At 54.0% G+C, this 17715-nt stretch overlaps 1 protein-coding gene across 1 annotated transcript; it reads right to left on the reverse strand.

Moving 5' to 3' along the window:
* Nucleotides 1–329: 329 nt before the first annotated feature.
* Nucleotides 330–14331, reverse strand: LOC105727875 (chymosin-like). The gene is given in 10 exon segments (XM_012468016.2): nt 330–461; nt 1206–1263; nt 1265–1308; nt 1899–2043; nt 2831–2944; nt 4692–4891; nt 9746–9864; nt 10989–11106; nt 12132–12282; nt 14270–14331. Coding segments are annotated over 10 exon segments (1143 nt in total).
* Between the last annotated feature and the right edge of the window lie 3384 nt (nt 14332–17715).

The following is a 17715-nucleotide window of genomic DNA, read 5'->3' on the forward strand; positions in this document are numbered from 1 at the left end:
CCTCCTGTGCCCTTTGCCCAGAAAGCTCTAGAATGAAGGACAGGTAGGTAAGGCGTGCCTTGGTGGTCCCTGACCTGAGCCTGAAATAACCATTGCCCTCAAGGTAGTCTCCACCCACCAACCCTCCCCACCACGTAGTCCCCGCTGTGCCCACACACCACCTGGCAGTCACATCACCCCCACAACGGCGCAGGGCTTCAGCCCCAGTGACAACAAGATAAGTCAGGCTTTGCAGAAGTGCGGTGTTTATTGGGAACCATCTGTCTGCACATCCCCTCTGTGTGCGTGTGTGTGTTTGGTCACATCGAGGTCGGTAGCTGGTGATGCACTCAGATTGCCTTGGCCAGCCCCACGCGGTTACTGGCCCTGTCAAAGACGCTGTAATACTCCCGGCTGAAGACATCCCCCAGGATCCACTGCTGGGAACCATAGTCACCCTGGAAACCACTGGTGCAGAAGCCCTGGTCCCGGGAAAGGCAAGGCGGAGATGGCGCTGGTCCCAATCCCATTTGCTGTGCCTAAAGATGGATGTTTTATACCCCACCCACAGCTGCTCCTCCTCTGTGACTCCATTTTTTCCTTGAAATGACCTTCTCAGATAAACAATTAAGTATCGGATTCATCTCTCAACAGATGAAGAAATGAAGATTCAAAAAATGAAATGACACAATCCAAGATCACAGGTGGGGTCCCGGCATCCTGAGCCCCGTTCCCTGCACGGCACCCCACTCCCCACCACTCGCCCTCCCCAGCCCCTGCCTCCTGCTCTCAGCACCTACTGCCCTGATGGCCGGCTAGAGCAGGTCAGTGGGGCCAAGGGCTGGGACCCACCCATCCCAGGCTGGCTAAGCAAACCCTGGACAGAGATCTAGGCCCTGGGACTTAGAAGCTTGAGCAGGGAGGGAGGTTCCCACGGGGAGCTGCGGGCCTACCTACCCCAACCTCCCTCACACCTTGGTGCGCCGTCCCTCCTGTTCCCCATTTTTCCCAGAATGAGGCTGAAGTGGCCACAAATGAAGCCCCAAGACAACATGGCCCAGTCAGAAGGGCCGGTTGGTCCAAATGCATGCCCCTCCATTCTCTGTGGAGTCCATGCCACTTCTTATCACCACCATCACGGCCTCACCAGGGGCCCAACTGGGAGCTGGGGGAGGCAGCTGGTAAGGAAGAAGGGTGAGGAGGAGCCCGGGCTTCCTCTCTGGGACTCGTACCTGGCTGGTGTAGGTGGAGGGTGGCAGTGGGTACTTCTCGTCGTTGATCTCAGACAACCGTGGGCATGCCACTCAGTCTCCCGCAGTCAATGTCAAACTAAAGAACCCAGGGAGGTCCTCTTAGAAGCGGCGAGGGTGTAACCCAACTGGCAGAGGCCCAGAACCCCTCCCGCCACCTCGTGAGCCATCGGGTGGGCAGTGGGCCCTGCCTACACCCAGGACCACAAGGAGGCGCTCAGGGTGAGGCCTGGTCCCTAGACATGGTTCTCAAAAGAGTCACAGCTGTCATGAACCCAGGGACAGACCTATGCTTGGGACCCAGGGGGCTTGCCTCAGTGTCTCCCCGCCTAGGCCCAGCCAGAGCTCACAGGGAAGCTGGGAGCACTTGGCTATCGAGGGGAGAGGGGCAGGCTTGGGGGTGGAAGAGAAACAAGGGGCACAGCACAGGCCAGTGTGTCAGGGAGGGCACTGCTCCCAGAGGAACAGGAGGTCAGATGGCAGCTGCCACGTGAGGCATGGGGGCTCCCACAGCAACGGAGCCAAAGCCAAAGGCCCCCGCAAAGGCCTCTGGAGAAACCGCAACCTTGGCTGGGAAACGAGCTCCCTCACCACCCCTGCATCATCTCATTTGTGTGAAGGGGCGCCCACTTCCATGGAACCTCGTGGGGCGGTGGGGCCTGGCCTCACCTCACCATACTGGCCCGCGGTGGCTCCAATGGCCTGCTGGATGTTGAAGATGTCGCTGCCTGGCCCCACCAGCATGGAGGTGCCGGTGTCCAGGATAACCTGACAGCCGCCGTCACAGGCCACCACCACGCCGTCGACGGTGACACTGCCCAGGGTACACAGGATGGCCTCATCCCAGCCCTCCCTCCCCAGGTCCTTCCCACTCTCCCCTGCCGGGATCTGTAGTAGGGAGGGAAGGCCCCCAGCCCTCAGCCCCTTCCCTGGGGCCTCTTCCTGGAGCCCCCAGTACTTAGCACAGAGAAAAGACCTAAAACCATTTACTTCCAACTCAGTGGCTAAACTAAGGACATCCCACCTTCCATGAAACAGAAACTTTAATAAAACAACAAATGCACCCGCATCAAGGGGTAGAGCGAGTACCTTACCCCTTGCCTGAGATCTGGTTTCCAGCTTTTACTCTCCCATTTACTTGCTGTGTGTCTCCAGCCAGTTACCCAACCCTTGTATACTCACGCTTCCCATCTACAAAATGGGTACATTAATAACCGCTTCCATGACTTCCTCAAGGGATGGTCGTGAGGTTCAAACTCGAGGTTAGTGCATTGTAAAGTGGGGTAACAGCAGCACCCACCTCATGGGGTCTCAGTGAGGAATACGTGAGACAGTCATACAATCATTCGGCACAGTGCCTAGCAGACGGTAGGTGCCCCATCAAGGTAGCTGGTCTTGTTCCTAACGCGCAGGAGAATATGTGGCACTAGCACCAACAAAGGTCACTGGCCTTGGAAGTGTCCAGTTCGGATTCTCGTGGGTGGTCTTAGGAGCTGCTGTGCTGCAGTCCTCAGAGTGTGTGGCCTGACGCCCCGGTCCTCACATCCCCACATCTGGATCAGCCTCTGGCTGAGGCCCACACCACGTGGCTGCTCACCCACCTGTACACAGTGAACTGCCAGTATTCTTGCACAGTCACGGGTATCCAGTGCAGGGAGCCTGTGTAGTAGGACGGGTCAATGGCCCCCAGCATGAGCATGCTGCCCTGCTCATTCCTGAAACCAAGGTGCAGGGCGCTGTTTCAGCGAGGCTCAGAAAAGACGTGCCCAGCCCCACCGTGGGGCCGACGCCCCTGAGACCCAGCCCACCCTCCTCGGCCCTACTCCCACCCCACGCTTCAGATGAGATCTGCAGCCTCCTCTGACTCCTCCTCCACTGGGCTTGCTCTGATGTCAGCGGCAGCATTTTTTCTCCTGAGCGCTGCAGCCCCCACGCCGACCCCATAGAAGTAATCCACCCCACAGGTCCCCAGACTGCCAGGCTCTGCCCCAGCCACCCACAGGTGTGCCCAGCTGCTCCCTATGCCCCTACTTCCTGTTGGTTGCCACCCAGGGCTTTCTGCTTCCAGTGGGACAGGGGGGTCTTCAACAAAATCTACACTTTGGATTGAAACTGTCACCCAAACGCAAATCCCCTCAGTTCCTCCTGGGGCCGTGTCTCACACAGGCTGGGAAACATACACTGTACCCACCCACTTCCGGAGCCCTGCCCTGGGTTCCGAGAACTCATCCAGCCCATCCCAGCTCCCGGCTCTGGTGTATCCTTTCTCCCTGGACAACGCCCACTCCTCCCTCAGCAAAGCCTGCCCGGCCGCCCTCAGCTGGTGCTTCCCCAGTTATTCAGCCTCTGACGCACCCAAATCTCCCCTGCGGCACCCTTATCACAACTGTTCGATTGCAACAGTGTATGCAATGCTGCCAGTTTGTCTCATCTGCTGATGTGTCCCCATCTCTGGCAGAGCCCCTGCACATAGTAAGGGCCCAGTATCTACTGAGTGAATGAATGCACTAATTAACCCCCAACTTCATTCCCCTGCGTCAACCATCCAGCAACTTCTCCTGGGGAGGGTCCCCTTCTCTCCTCCCTGCCACCCTTCCCTCGGTCTGAGCCAAGCTGCGTCATCACAGGGTGCAGGAGACAGAGTAGGAAGTGCAGCGCTGGGAGCAGGAGCCCTGGGTTCCAGACCCGGCTCAGCCACCACCACTCAGGGTGTCGGTCCCTCCCCAGGCCTCAGCTTCCTCCTCAGTCAATGGAGTAATTGAACTCCTTTGGAGACAACTTTAAAAGTCTGTGCATCTCAATGACATCAGCAAATGGTTATTGAGGCCCTGCAGCTTTGGGAAAAAGAACCTGAAAGCCCCTACGCAGAGGTAGGACATGAGGCTTTGTGTTTTTTTTGTTTTTTGTTTTTGCTTTTGTTTTTTGTCTTTTGTTTTTTGAGATAGAGTTTTGCTCTTGTCACCCAGGCTGGAGTGCAATGGCGCGATCTCGGCTCACCGCAACCTCCATCTCCTGGGTTCAAGCAATTCTCCTGCCTCAGCCTCCCGAGTAGCTGGGACTACAGGCGTGCGCCACCACGCCCAGCTAATTTTTGTATTTTTAGTAGAGACGGGGTTTCACCATGTTGACCAGGATGGTCTCGATCTCTTGACCTCGTGATCCATCCGCCTCAGCCTCCCAAAGTGCTGGGATTACAGGCGTGAGCCACCGCGCCCGGCCCAAGGCTGTGTTTTTGAATGCCAGAAAGGAAGGCCAGATTTTGGTCCAGTGAACTCTGGCTGCATAAATGACTGTATCATGGACCTTTGAACAAGAGGTTGGATGTGCCTGGAAAGAAGGAGGTTTGCTCGGATGCTGGCAACTACCCTTGAGTTGCAGTGTCCCCAAGGAGTGGACGCTCTCCACAGCCAACAGTCCTTACGAGGACATCAAACTTAGGCCCTGGCCTGGCGCAGCTCCTACCTGCTCATGTAGACTGAGAACAGGTCTTGGGTCACCAAGTGCCTGTCCATCATGTTGTCAAACACAGGCACGGAGTACTCAGAGGCAAGAGAGGGATAGGCCAGCCCCAGGATCCCGTCGAACTCAGAGTATGTGAAGATGTCGCCAGGCTCCTGGGTGCTCAGGCCCACAGTCTGGTGGGAGTGCACAATGTTGGAGACCTGCAAGAGAATCGTAATGACCCCCACTAGGTCCCACAGCCAGAGACAGAAACATCCCAGGCATGGGGGCAGCCAGTCCTGGGTCAGGAGCCGGTTCCAGTGACTTTCCTCTTATTGTCAACATAGTTATTTGCCCTTAAGAGAAAGAAAACAAAAATGAAAACAAAACAACAACAACAAAAACCTCCTCTCCTTTGCCAGCAGTCAGTGCAATGACTTTTGAGGAATCACTCCAATGAGGCGGGGGGGAAGGGAATGGAGGACCAGGTGCTCATTGTGCAAAAGCTGGGACTGAGCTCAAAGAAGGAGGAAGAGGAGGGACGGTCCAAGGCCCTCTGCAGGCCTGCAGCTCTCCCATCAGCTGTGCCTGGAACACCTCCCAGCAAACAGCCATAGAGGCAGCAGGAAGTCCAAAAAGAACATGAACACGCTTTACGTCTCCAAAACCCAGGCGTGGGCTCCTGTTCTGCCATGTGCTGACCGTGTGAGCTTGGACAAGTATCTCCCCGAGCCTCAATCCCCTTATCTGTTTAAGGGAATAATAATACCTACACCTCAAGGCAGTGTTTAGACTAAATAATACTAACACTGAACATTTATTGACATGTACTAAGTGTTTGATTATTGAATATTGATTGGCACTTTCTTAAGCTGCCCACTTCCCTGGATCCACCAGCCTACTCTGACCACTACTGCCTCTTGTCCTGACCACCAAAGTGACCTGGACCAGCCTTCCTGCTTCCACTCTGCCCCTTCTAATCCACCCTCCACACAGGGCAGCCAAGGTGATCTTTACAATGGAAATCAAAGCCAGTGCAATGGTGCACACCTGTAGTCCCAGCTACCTGGGAGGCTGAGGTAGGGGGACCACTTGAGAGAAGGAGTTTGAGACCAGCCTGGGCAACATGGCAAGATCCTGCCTCTAAAAAATATGTTTTAAAATCAGCCAGGTTGGAGGATTCCTTGAGCCCTGGAGGTCAAGGCTGCAATGAACTATGATTGCACCACTGCACTCTAGCCTGGACAACAGAGTGAGATGCTGTCTCTGAAAAAAAATAGGAAAAAAGTTAAAAATTTAAATAAAATAAATATAAGCAAAAGCAAAATAAAAGTCCTGCTGCCCCTTGCTCCAACCCTCCGGTGGATCCCAGTGGACTGAGAATGAAGCCTGTGTCCTGGAGCCACCTCACACCCTGGTTCTGCTTCCCCACCTCCTCTCACTCTGTTGCACCCACGCTGGTCTTCCCCTCATTCAGATCCCCCCACTCACCCTGCCCCAAAACCTTTGCACTAACTGTTCCCTCTGCCTTCCCCCAGATCTTCTGAGGCCTGGCATCTACAATCGCTTCATCTAGGCCTCAACCTGCAACAAGCCATCATGTCCGCTGACCCTGGCCCCTGGCCCCCAGGCACTCTCTTTCATGCTTTCTGGTTTCGTTTTGCTCATGCCGTCCAACACTGTGCAAAGTCATCTTGCTTACACATTTTCTCCCCTAATGGAGTGTAAGCGCTAGGAGGGCAGCCCTTTGTCCTTCTTGTTCATCATTGTATCCTCAGTTCTGAGAATGAGGCTTCATAAGCTTTTGTGGAATGAATAAATAGTCTTAGTTAAGTGCTAAAGAGTGCATGCATTCATGCTTTCTTTCTGCCAAGAAACAGTGATTGGAGGCCTCCAACATAGCAATGAACCAAAGAAACTGCCTGCCCTGGGGACCTTAGATTCCAGTGGAGAGATAGGCCATAGGTTTTTTAAAGAAGTGATGTAGAACACATCAGATAGAGCAAGCACGCTGAAGAAACATAAATCAGGGCAAAGGCAAAAAGGCAGCAGGTATTTTATGCAGTGGTGGGAAATGGCCTCCTTGATAAATGATGTTGGGCAGAGGCTGAAGAAGGAAGGAGCACTGGAGATGTGTGGGAAATGCACGGCTGGCCGAGGGCAGCCTAAGAGAGTCCAGTCCCCCAGGGTGCACGTGGGGTTCAGGGAACAGCAAATGAAGCAGAGAGGGGAGAGGAGGCCAGGAGATGGGGCCCAGTCATGGAGGGTTCTTCACTGACTCCAAGTGAGACCAGGAGCCAGAGGAAGATTTTGAGCAAAGGGAGAGCATGGCAGGACTTAGTTCTTTGTTGATTGGTTGGTTGGTTTGCTTGCTTGTTTTTTGAGACGGGGTCTCATTCTGCTGCCCTGGCTGGAGTGCAGTGGCGCAATCTCGGCTCAATGCAACCTCTACCTCCCAGGTTCAAGCAATTCTCTGCCTCAGCCTCCCGAGTAGCTGGGATTACAGTCACCCGCCACCACACCCAACTGATTTTTTGGATTTTTAGTAGAGATGGAGTTTCACCATCTTGGCCAGGCTGGTCTCGAACTCCTGACCTTGTGATCCACCTGCCTCGGCCTCCCAAAGTGCTGGGATTACAGACATGAGCTACCATGCCTGGCCCAGGACCTAGATTTTTAAAGGATTCCTCTGGCTGCTGTGTCAGATGGTGGCGGGACAAGGACAGGAGCAGCGAGTGCCCTGGGAGGCTGCTGCAGTCAAACAGGAGAGAGACGGCCATGCAGAACCCGAGGTGCCCGGGGAGATATTCACGGTGGTCAGATCCTCGATGGGTTGTGAAGGAGGCCAACAGGATGTGAGGACAGATGGGGCATGGGGAATGAAAGGGCAAACAAATAATGAATACTTGGTGTGTTTAATCTTCACCATAACCCTCTGAAGTAAGTATTATTACACCTGTTTTACAGGTGAGGAAACTGAGGCTTACCTAAAGTCACACAGCTTGATGGAGAAACATCTGTGTCTTCAACCCAGAGCCCAGTACCTGTCTGCAGTGCCCAGTGCCATGGGTCCCCTTCCCCTCGCAGTTTAGCACCCCGCACCCCCTCCTCTGGGCTCCTCCTCAGGACATTCCTGGATGGGGTCCCTGGGTTGAATAGAGCTCCGTGGTCCCCCACGGCCTGTGCCTACAGCGCCCCCCTTGCTTTGCCCACAGCTCCCATAGCAACCCCTCTGTTCTCCTGTTCCTGACCCTGATTTCCCTCCTATCATCTGAGCCAGGCTCCAGGATGGGGCTACTAGACTTCTTCATCTTTCCTCCTCCCCAAAAACCTTCCTGCTTGAAACAGGGAGCTGGGATGACTTTCCCATTTAGTCTAGCCCCCACACTGGCCCTAGACAACTCTGGCCCAAACATGCAGAGACGGAGACCTGGGTGGGGCCAGCCCCAAAGCAGGCAAGGGCGTCCGACACGCCCCACTCTACACCGGTTCTGCTTCCACACGAAACCACTGAGTGGGGCTGACCATGAAGCTCTCTTCCCCACGCCCTGCCCAAGGTGGTGAGTGACAGCAACCCACTGCAGCACCGCTGAGATGGCCAGGCACCAGGCCAGCTCTCCGGTGAAGATGCACCCAAAACAGCAGGGAAGAAGGTGAATGGCTCAGGCCAGCAGACGAAGCAGGACTGGGCAGGGGAATTGGCCGGCAAAGGCCTGACTGCTGGGCGGCTCAGCAGGCAGTGCCGAGACCTCTGCTATCTGGCGTGGAGCCCTGGGGAGGCCTGAGCAGGACACACTGGCAGGCACCTGCCCACCAAGAAAAATACTGTCTACAGAGAAGGACTGTGCCCTTCTGGACTCAAAGCAAGAAAGACTTCAGCCAGATCCATGGAAGAGCCTGAGGAAAATCAAGGTGGTCAGCCCCGAGAGACATCGCTGGAGTTCTCATATCAGAAGGTGCATGTGGAAGGAACATGCTTTGGGTACCTACTATGTGCCCATCACTGTATTAGGTACTTTGGAGGCCAAAAAGAGTCAAGGGAAAGGGGAGCCCTTATCCTAGAGGCACAGGTGTTTTGGACCTGAAAGAAGATGCTGCTCTGACTTACAAAGTGTGAGGTCAAGCCAAGAGCAGTGCTCAGAGAGTCAGAGGCAAGGCCCCACGCTCAGCTCCCCGCACCAGCTGTGACACTGCTCAGAGTCAGAGGCGAGGCCCCACGCTCAGCTCCCCGCACCAGCTGTGACACTGCTCAGAGTCAGAGGCGAGGCCCCACGCTCAGCTCCCCGCACCAGCTGTGACACTGCTCAGAGAGTCAGAGGCGAGGCCCCACGCTCAGCTCCCCGCACCAGCTGTGACACTGCTCAGAGAGTCAGAGGCGAGGCCCCACGCTCAGCTCCCCACAGCAGCTATGACACTGCTCAGAGTCAGAGGCGAGGCCCCACGCTCAGCTCCCCGCACCAGCTGTGACACTGTTCAGAGAGTCAGAGGCGAGGCCCCACGCTCAGCTGCCCCCACCAGCTGTGACACTGCTCAGAGTGTCAGAGGCGAGGCCCCATGCTCAGCTCCCCGCACCAGCTGTGACACTGCTCAGAGAGTCAGAGGCGAGGCCCCACGCTCAGCTGCCCTGCACCAGCTGTGACTTCAGGTGGGTTAGCAACATATCCAAGCCTCCGTTTCCTCATTTGAACGATGAAGATAATGATACTTTCCTCAAAGGGCTGTCAGAAAAACGAAATTTAAAAATAAGATCATAATAGGACACTGAGCACCAGCTCAGAATTCAGAACGAACTGTGTCAAGGATGCATGAAAAGGGATCAGGGAGCCGGGAACCCGGACCTGAGAGGGCCCTCGGAGTCCTCTGTGTGCTGCCACGGCAAGGAGAGGCGGGAGGAAGGGACAGCCAACAGCTGGCTGCTGGCTAAAATCCCTCTCCTCACCCCCTGAGTCACCTGGGCAGGCAGCACCCAAAGGGCTCCTCAGCACAGTGGCAGTGCGGCCACCAGAGCGTGCGGGAGGGAGAGCGGCCGGTGGGAAAGGCGCGTGGGAAAGGCGCGTGGGAAAGGCCCCACTTACGGTGACAGTGTCGTAGCCCAGCAAGCCCTGCATGTTGCCCGTGCCATACTGGATGGACAGGGACTTGTCCATATTCTGGAAGGTGGAGGATTTGGACGGGTCGAAGCGGTGGTGGTTTTCTGAAACATAGACCCAGAGTTAGTGGGGCCCTTAGAATCTTCTCACCACTCACAGCGCTAGCCAGGGCTGAACCCCTCAGCAGGCCTTGTGAGAATATGGCCTCGATACTGGCAATTCTCTCTACAGAGAATAAGCAGCCCATTCTCTCTAAAGCCTTGGTCCCGCAGTTGAAAAGAGAACATTATTCTTTGCTGCTCGACCCACCGCTCTGGCTCCCAGTGCCACCTGTGTAGCTTCCACACAGAAACGAAAGGGAAAAGTCATCCCTAGAGAGTCAAGATTCTGTGAATGTTTTGCTTTTACCAGCTGAGTAATCTTAGCCAAGTCCCTTTTCCTCTTCAAACCTTAATTTCCTCATCTGTCAAATGGGGATAAAAAGAGCACCAATCTCCCAGGACTGGTGGAGAAATCGATCATTAACATGTATTAAGCATACACGCGTTATTTGTAATAGACCCTCTCACTTCACTCTCCCAGCTCTTGCTGGCACATCATAGCCCCATTTTTATAGAAACGAAAATTGAGGTTCCAAAAGGGTAAGCAGCTTGTCTTGGCTCCCAATAGAGACAAAAAAATAAAATAAGGGTCCCTAAGTTTTAGCTAAGACTCATGATTTTTTTTTTTTTGAGACAGAGTCTATCTCTGTTGCCCAGGCTGGAGTGCGATTGCACGATCTCAGCTCACAGCAACCTCCGCCTCCTGAGTTCAAGCGATTCTCCTGCCTCAGTCTCCTAAGTAGCTGGAATTACAGGTGCTTGCCATCACGGCCAGCTAATTTTTTGCATTTTTAGTAGAGACAGGGTTTGACCATGTTGGCCAGGCTGGTTTTGAACTCCTGACCTCAAGTGATCCACCTACTTCAGCCTCCCAAAGTGCTGGGATTATAGAAGTGAGCCACCGCACCGGCCCCACCGCACCGGCCAAGACCCATGGTTTTCAAATCTTTCAAGTCTGTGGTCAGTTGGGAGGATGAGTGAGGAGATGGACCACACTGGGAGGCTGAGAAGGTCAGAGCCAGCTGTCCTGCCACCCCACGTTTCCCACCAGCCACCCTGACCACCCTGGCCACTCAGCCTGGGCATCAGAACATGAGGCGCTGAGGCAGGAGACAGCAGTCACTCACAGCAGGCATCACTGTTGCAGTAGACAGAGGGCACCCAGAGGTCTGAGGAGCCTGTATCAAACACCACAGTGAACTCCTGGGGAGGAGTCTCGATGTAGATCTTCCCGAAGTACTGACACTGAGGGCAGACGGCACTGAGTCAGAGGTGGGAGCACCAGGGGGCAGGAGGATGTGGGTTAATGCTGGGCAGGGAGTTTGGGCACTTGTGGAGGCCCTGTGCTTTCTTCCCAGAGGCCTGGGTGTCTCAAGGGAGAAGAAACAGAAGGACAGGGAAGATGCTGAGGAGGGTTCTTGACCTCCAGCCCTCTCCTGGGCTCCCACCCCCAGCCACACTTGGCCTCATCCTCCCACAGGCCATGCAACCACTGCTGGAATCCGCGTCAGAAGAAGACCTGGGACCTAAATGTAAATCCTGCCTGGGTGGGACATGGGCCACTCCTGCCAGGGCAGGACATGGGCCACTCCTGCCAGGGCAAAAGGAACCTGGACAGAGAGGTGGGGCATCAGCTAGGTGTGAGCCCCAAGTCCCAGCCCAAGCGGCCCCTGCCATGTGCGCCTCCCTGCCAGCTCTCCCCACTGTCAGAGCCGAGGCTGGGGGCGGGCAGCGAAGATGACCTAGATAAGGAAATGAGAGCACAGAAGAGAAAAAAGCCTGGCTGTTTACTGGCAAGAGTGACGACTGAGGGAAAGACAAGCTCCAGGAAAGAACAGGGCAGCAGGAGCACTCCTGCCTGGGTCCTATGTGGGAGGAAGAGCAAGCTGGCGGCCACGTCCTGGGCAGCTGCAGAATGGCACCAGCTGTCTCCATCCCTGCTGAGTCAGACTGAGACAGGGCTTCCCTGGCTGGGAAGGCAGGTGTGAGGTTGGATGGTGGGGGGGCGAGCAGCTCATGCACCCTTGGGGATGTTGTGTGAGGAAGGTGCCTGAGCTCAGACCCTCTCAGACCCTCCTGGTGGCATTCGGAGCTGGCAGGCAGGAGTGCTGCCTTTGCTGGGTTGTCAGCCCCTTGTGGAGCTGACTGAGGGCAGGGAGACGGCCTCTACCACAGGCTCCAAGATTTCTGGAAGAGGAGCAGCTGTGGCGAGGCAGGGGCCGAGGGGCACTTTCCACTTCATTAGTGGAAAGGATGGCAGAGTCACTCACGTCTAGGTAGTTGGTCAGAGACTCGCTGGCCACCTCCCCAGAACTGGAGTGCTTCCGGCTGACCGCATACTGGTGATTCTTCAGGAAGTCTTCCAGGAGCCCACGCTCCTTCAAGGCCCTCCTCAGTGACTTCCCTTTGTGCAGAGGAATCCTGAGGAGATGGGGAAGAATTCGTGAGGAGGGTGCGCATCTCCCGCAGGCTGCCCAGCCTCCCAGAAGTGGGCTCCACAAACCACTCCCTACACTCTGTTCCCAGCCAGCCTTCCAATCAATGGCCCACTGACCCCAGGTCAATGGCTTTCAAACTTTTTTGTAATCATAACTCAAAGTAAGCAATGTGTTTTACATCAGTTCAAAAATCAATGCCTATCCTTACAAACTGCAATACTCTCTAATATCTTCTATTGCGTTCTCTTTTTTTAATGCTGGTGGAGACCTTTTAGAGGTGTTTTGCAACCCACCAATGAGTTTTGAAACCCATGGTTTGAAAGACACCAAACATATTATTACTCATTCGGTCACCAAATTCTTGCTGTGCCAGACACTGTACAGGGCCCAGGGGACATGATACTGAAAAGGACACGTCTCTGCCCTCCGGGAGTGCACTGTCTGCAGCAGAAAACAGCGTCCCCACACGCTGGCAAATGCGACCACAATGATCCCGCCCTCTGCTAACCCCATTTCTCTGCTCTCTGGGTGGCTTTTTCCCTAAGATGGGTGGAAAATTATCAAAAGGTTTCTCAGCACAGAGCCTGGTCTCACAGGGGCCTCCTGAGGAAGGTTGAGTTTTAGACAATGGCAGCAGATCAACGGTGAAGAGATCAAGAGAGGAAACGCGGAAGCTGGTTCTAGACCTGGCACTGCCCTGTCTGTGTCTACTTGGGCGGCTCCTCAAAGCCCTCAGAGCTTCAGCTCCCTTAGGTAACCCCTTCCTTTCTAGCTGTTCTCCTGGCCCTGCCTTTGACCAGCCCTGTGGCTCAACCTCTCTGGGTCTTAGTTTCCTCTCCTGTAGACAGAAGTAGAACTCAGTGATTCCCATGGTCCCTTTTACCGCTCAGAACCATGTGGTCCTCCTCTGTGAGACTGGTTTGAAGAACACCTTGAGATGTGACTACAGATGTGAAAGTGGTTTGAGAGCCTTCTAATGGCAGCAGTGCTAAGACTCTCAGAGAGCGTCGGACTTCGCAGGTTGTTCACATCCCAAGTGCTGGGGCAGCTAGTGCACCTGGGACCTGGAGGAACTTTATTTTCAGGACTGCCACAAAGATTCCTGGCCAGTTGGAGGCACCCTGACCCCTTTTAAGGGAGCCAGCTTTCCCAGGGAGGGATCCGGCCTTCCCTGTGCTCAGGGCCTGCCCAGACTCAAACCTGAGCACCTGCAGGTTACCGTGTGACGTCATGGCAAGAGTGCAAGTCCACCTGAGGCCCGGTCCTAGCTCCTCCGTTACTAGCCATGCAGCCTCAGACAGCTCAGGGGCCCTCCTTAGGATCCCTTCCTGAACAACAGTGTCTCATCTGTAAAATGCAAATGATAATATCTACTTAATCCATGAGAATTAGTGATAGCGTAGGTAAGGACTCAGTGAAGTGCTTGGCACCTAGGAGCAAACAGCTCCATCAATGTCAATTATTTTGGGAGGAGAACCTGTTATTTTCACCCACAAAGGACTTAGTACAATAGGGGACTTAATTTTGTTTAACAAACCCATATATAGCTTTTACAGTGTGTACCGTTTGAAGCATTTTTTAAATATTAACTCCTATAATCCTCACAACATCCCTATGAGATGGACACTACCATTATCCAAGTTTTAGGAACAGATGAGGAAACTGAGGCACAGAGAGTTAAGTTAGTGATGGAGCTGGGGATCAAACCCCAGGCGGTTTGACTCCAGAGCCATGCCCTCTCTCCCCAGCTGCCCATCTGGCTCCTGTTCTTTTCACCACACTCTGAAGTGCAGGGGTAGACAGAAGCAAAGGTCCAGCGTGCAAAGGCGAGACTGACAGGGAGCTGTTATCCTGGGAATTGCAGCATTTCTCCCAAGACTCCCTGGGGACCAATGGCTGGAAGACCAAGGACAGACCTCCCAGAAAGAATGATGAGATCTCCTTGCCCTCCCCTGGGCTCCGACACTCACCTGCTGATTCCACTGGCCTGGGAGAGAGCAAAGACTGCGAGGAGCACCACGAAGCCCCTCATCTTGGACCGCAGGCTGTCCACTACTCCAGCCAGCGTCCACCTCATGGTCTTTATAGAGGGAGCCGGGTGCCCTGTGACTGGAAGCCCAGACTTCAGAGATAGCCCCTGACTGCAGGTCAGTCCACAAACACAGTGAGATAACACTCAGAACACCTGCAACTCATGCTGATAAGGGCCACTCACACTGAGTGAGGCCATTCGTGGCCCTTATCAGTATGGGTCTTAGGTATTCTGAGTGTTATCTCAGAATATCTGTATTCCAGGGACTTCAAAGTTGAAAAATATACATGCCAGGTCTTCAGACTGAGACATGTCAACCCAGACCTCTCTGATCTGCTCCCCACTTCCAAATAGGACTCCTTGAGCCAACACAGGGGAGGCTGCTGCCAGAAATGTGTTTCATGTTCCACCTTCTGCTCCGCAAGAGGCCTGCTCCCCACAGATCCCACTCCAACCTTGTCTGCCTCCCCTCCTGGGATCTGACTTCACTGGAAGCTGGCACCCTGCGCTATCCATGAATCTGCCCCCAGCCCAATTTTCCAGTGGCAGAGGACTCAGTCTTCCCCCAAAGTGGCATCTGTGGCAGAGAGGAATTATTCATTCTGTCATTCCTGTGAGTGGAGCTTGGGGTTTCCAACACAGAGCACATGTGCTCTCCACTCCTACAGAGCACAGTCTAAGAGAGAAGGCAGGCCGGAGCCACCTGCAACCCTAGGGACATAGGCCCTGGTTCCACGGTGGAAGGGTGCTGAAGAGGGGAGAGTTAAGTCAATCCCAGATCACACCGGCATTGGAAGAATGGGGCAGGGCTGAACTAGAAAAGCAGACAAGTGCCCCCACATAGAATAAGAAGGGAAATATGGCAGTGATAGTCAGGATAGGGAACAGCTTAGGCCAAGACTCGACCTCTGAGTCCCATTCAAGTGTGCAGAGAGAGCCTCTCAGAAGCAAACATGCAGGGGGTGTGTTAAGCAGAGACCCCTGGAGTCCAGGCCAGAGAGGCCAGAGATTCTCTGAGGTCTGTAGCTAGAAAGAGAGTTGGGGTAAGAAGGAAAGCGAAGGCTGCAGCCATGAAGCTGTCGGAGCAGATCCCGTTCCAAGGACCAGGGGATGTGGCAAATCAGGATGAGTAAGGGTGAGGTGGGCAACATAGGAAGGCAAGGGCTTCAGGTCCACAGGAAAGCAGGAGAGCACGATGCCAGCCGCCTGATCCCAGGACAGATGTCCACGTGGAGAGGGAGGCCTGGTGGGGGTATAAGACAGCAGGCGGGAACAGCCAAAAAGCCTGGCATGTGGTGGCCCCAAAAACACTGGTGCTGCGGAGAGGGATAGGCTCTGGAGTTGCATACGTTTGATTTGCAAGGGCCTCAGGAGGCTGATAAACAGAACTGCTGTTTTGTAACAGAAGTTAGGAATGCAGCAAGATTTGATCCTCACCATGGCAATGCCTCCCACCCTGCGGCATCCCTTCACAAAGCCGATGGCCAAGTCCCCAGAAGGCCAGGACACTGCCACTCCCCATGCCCTGGGAAGTGGCCACAAACACATCCAGCTCTCTTGTGACCCCCACCCTCCCCAAATGCCAGGAGCAGAGATCAAAGTCAACGCTCAATAGCACAGCTTGCTTCCTGATTTCTTCCCTGAGGAGGCCACACTGCCAGGCCAGGGCCTGCATGTCCTGTGCTGATGGCCCAGCCTCTGAGCAGTGCTTCCTTCCACACCAGCACCAAGCGTGACGCATAGTAGGTGCTCATGGCTTTGCCACCACTTAAGTAGCAGGCAACATCCTTATGACGTCCTGCAGACAAGGAGATGGAGGCAAAGATTGGTCAAAGGGTTTGCCTGGAATGAAGACAGAGCTTGAAACTGTTCTGAGACTCCTAGTCTAACACACTGCACACTACATCACAGGGCCCGATGTGTTTACAAAATTAGGTGTGGAGGCAGCTCTGTTTCGAGCTCACTCCTCCCCACCTCTGGGCACCCCTCGGGATAGTAATATCCGTGTGCAATGGGCGCTGTCTGCAACATCTAGAGCTGGAACTCTCTGGGGTTAGCAAGATCAGGAGGAAGAAGAGCCACACCACTCTGCCTCACGTCACCAGTGGGCCCGCCTGAACCCAGCAGCAAACTCTCCTGAGCAATGACCCTGGACATCAGGCTCAGCCAACCCTCCCACTGGAAGGTGACTCTCAAAGCCAAGAATCAGCGATCCCTTAGCCCTAGTTGTTCTGTGTTTGTTCACAAGATTGGGATCAGTCTAACAGCATTGAAACACACGCTATTAGGAACTGTGACCCAGAGAACACAAAGCATTAGGAGAGCTTATCCAGGCAGGCCACGAACTGCAAAAAGCTTTTAGGGTACAGGGAAGGTCATGTGATAGAATTAAAAAGAATCAAAGAGACCCAAGTTTATATTTCAGCTCCTTTTTTTTTTTTTTTTTTTGAGACAGGGTCTCACTCTGTTGCCCAGACTGGAATGCAGTGGCACAGTCTCCGCTCACTGCAACCTCCATCTCCCAGATTCAAGTGGTTCTCCTGCCTCAGTCTCCCGAGTAGCTGGGATTACAGGTGCATGCCACCACATCCAGCTAATTTTTGTATTTTTAGTAGAGATGGTATTTCACCACATTGGTCAGGCTGGTCTCAAACACCTGACTTCGTGATCTACCTCCCTTGGCCTCTCAAAGTACTGGAATTACAAGCATGAGCCACTGCACCCAGCCCCAGCTCCACTTTTTATTAGCTGGAAACTTAGTTAAGCATTCTAAACTTCTGTTGGCTCATCTGTGAAATAGAGATTTTTAAAGGAATAAATGCATGGTGTCCGACACTAAGTAAATATACCATAAATATTATAGATTTTTAGTGTGGCTCAGTAATATTCTGAGAGTCTTATGTAAAAAGCCTGTTTTCTGCTTTCTCTTTATCTCATGAAAGGAAAAGCCTGCTCTGCCTTTCTTTGCCTCACCAAAGGTGTGTGCAGGGCAGAAAGCAGAAGTCACCTGCAGGGTTTTCAGAGTACTGTTGCCTAAAACTAAGCCCATATGAGAACCCAAGGCTCCTTGGAGGATGTAGAAGAAAGAAGCAAGAGAGACAGGCAGGTGTTGAGTGACGGGGCGTTGAGCCCTGCTCCATGATGGTAGCCCAGGGAAGTGGCAAGCCCAGAGAAGAGGGGATGTGTGGCCTGTCTCAGGGAGTATAACTAAGGCAGCTTCCAGAAGATTGGGTTGGCCCAGACAGGGCACGGAAGCATTGGGGAATGAGGCAGGGGCAACAAAGACCACCAGGCTCAGCTCCGAGACTTGGCATGCTGGAGCGTCAGCTGGATCAAAACACAACAATGGGCATTGACAAAAATGACCAAGATTTTTCCCTCAAC

Source organism: Aotus nancymaae, unplaced genomic scaffold (genome assembly GCF_030222135.1).
Source record: "Aotus nancymaae isolate 86718 unplaced genomic scaffold, 86718_ANA_hifiasm-v0.15.2.pri h1tg000007l, whole genome shotgun sequence".
Lineage (NCBI taxonomy): Eukaryota > Metazoa > Chordata > Mammalia > Primates > Aotidae > Aotus > Aotus nancymaae.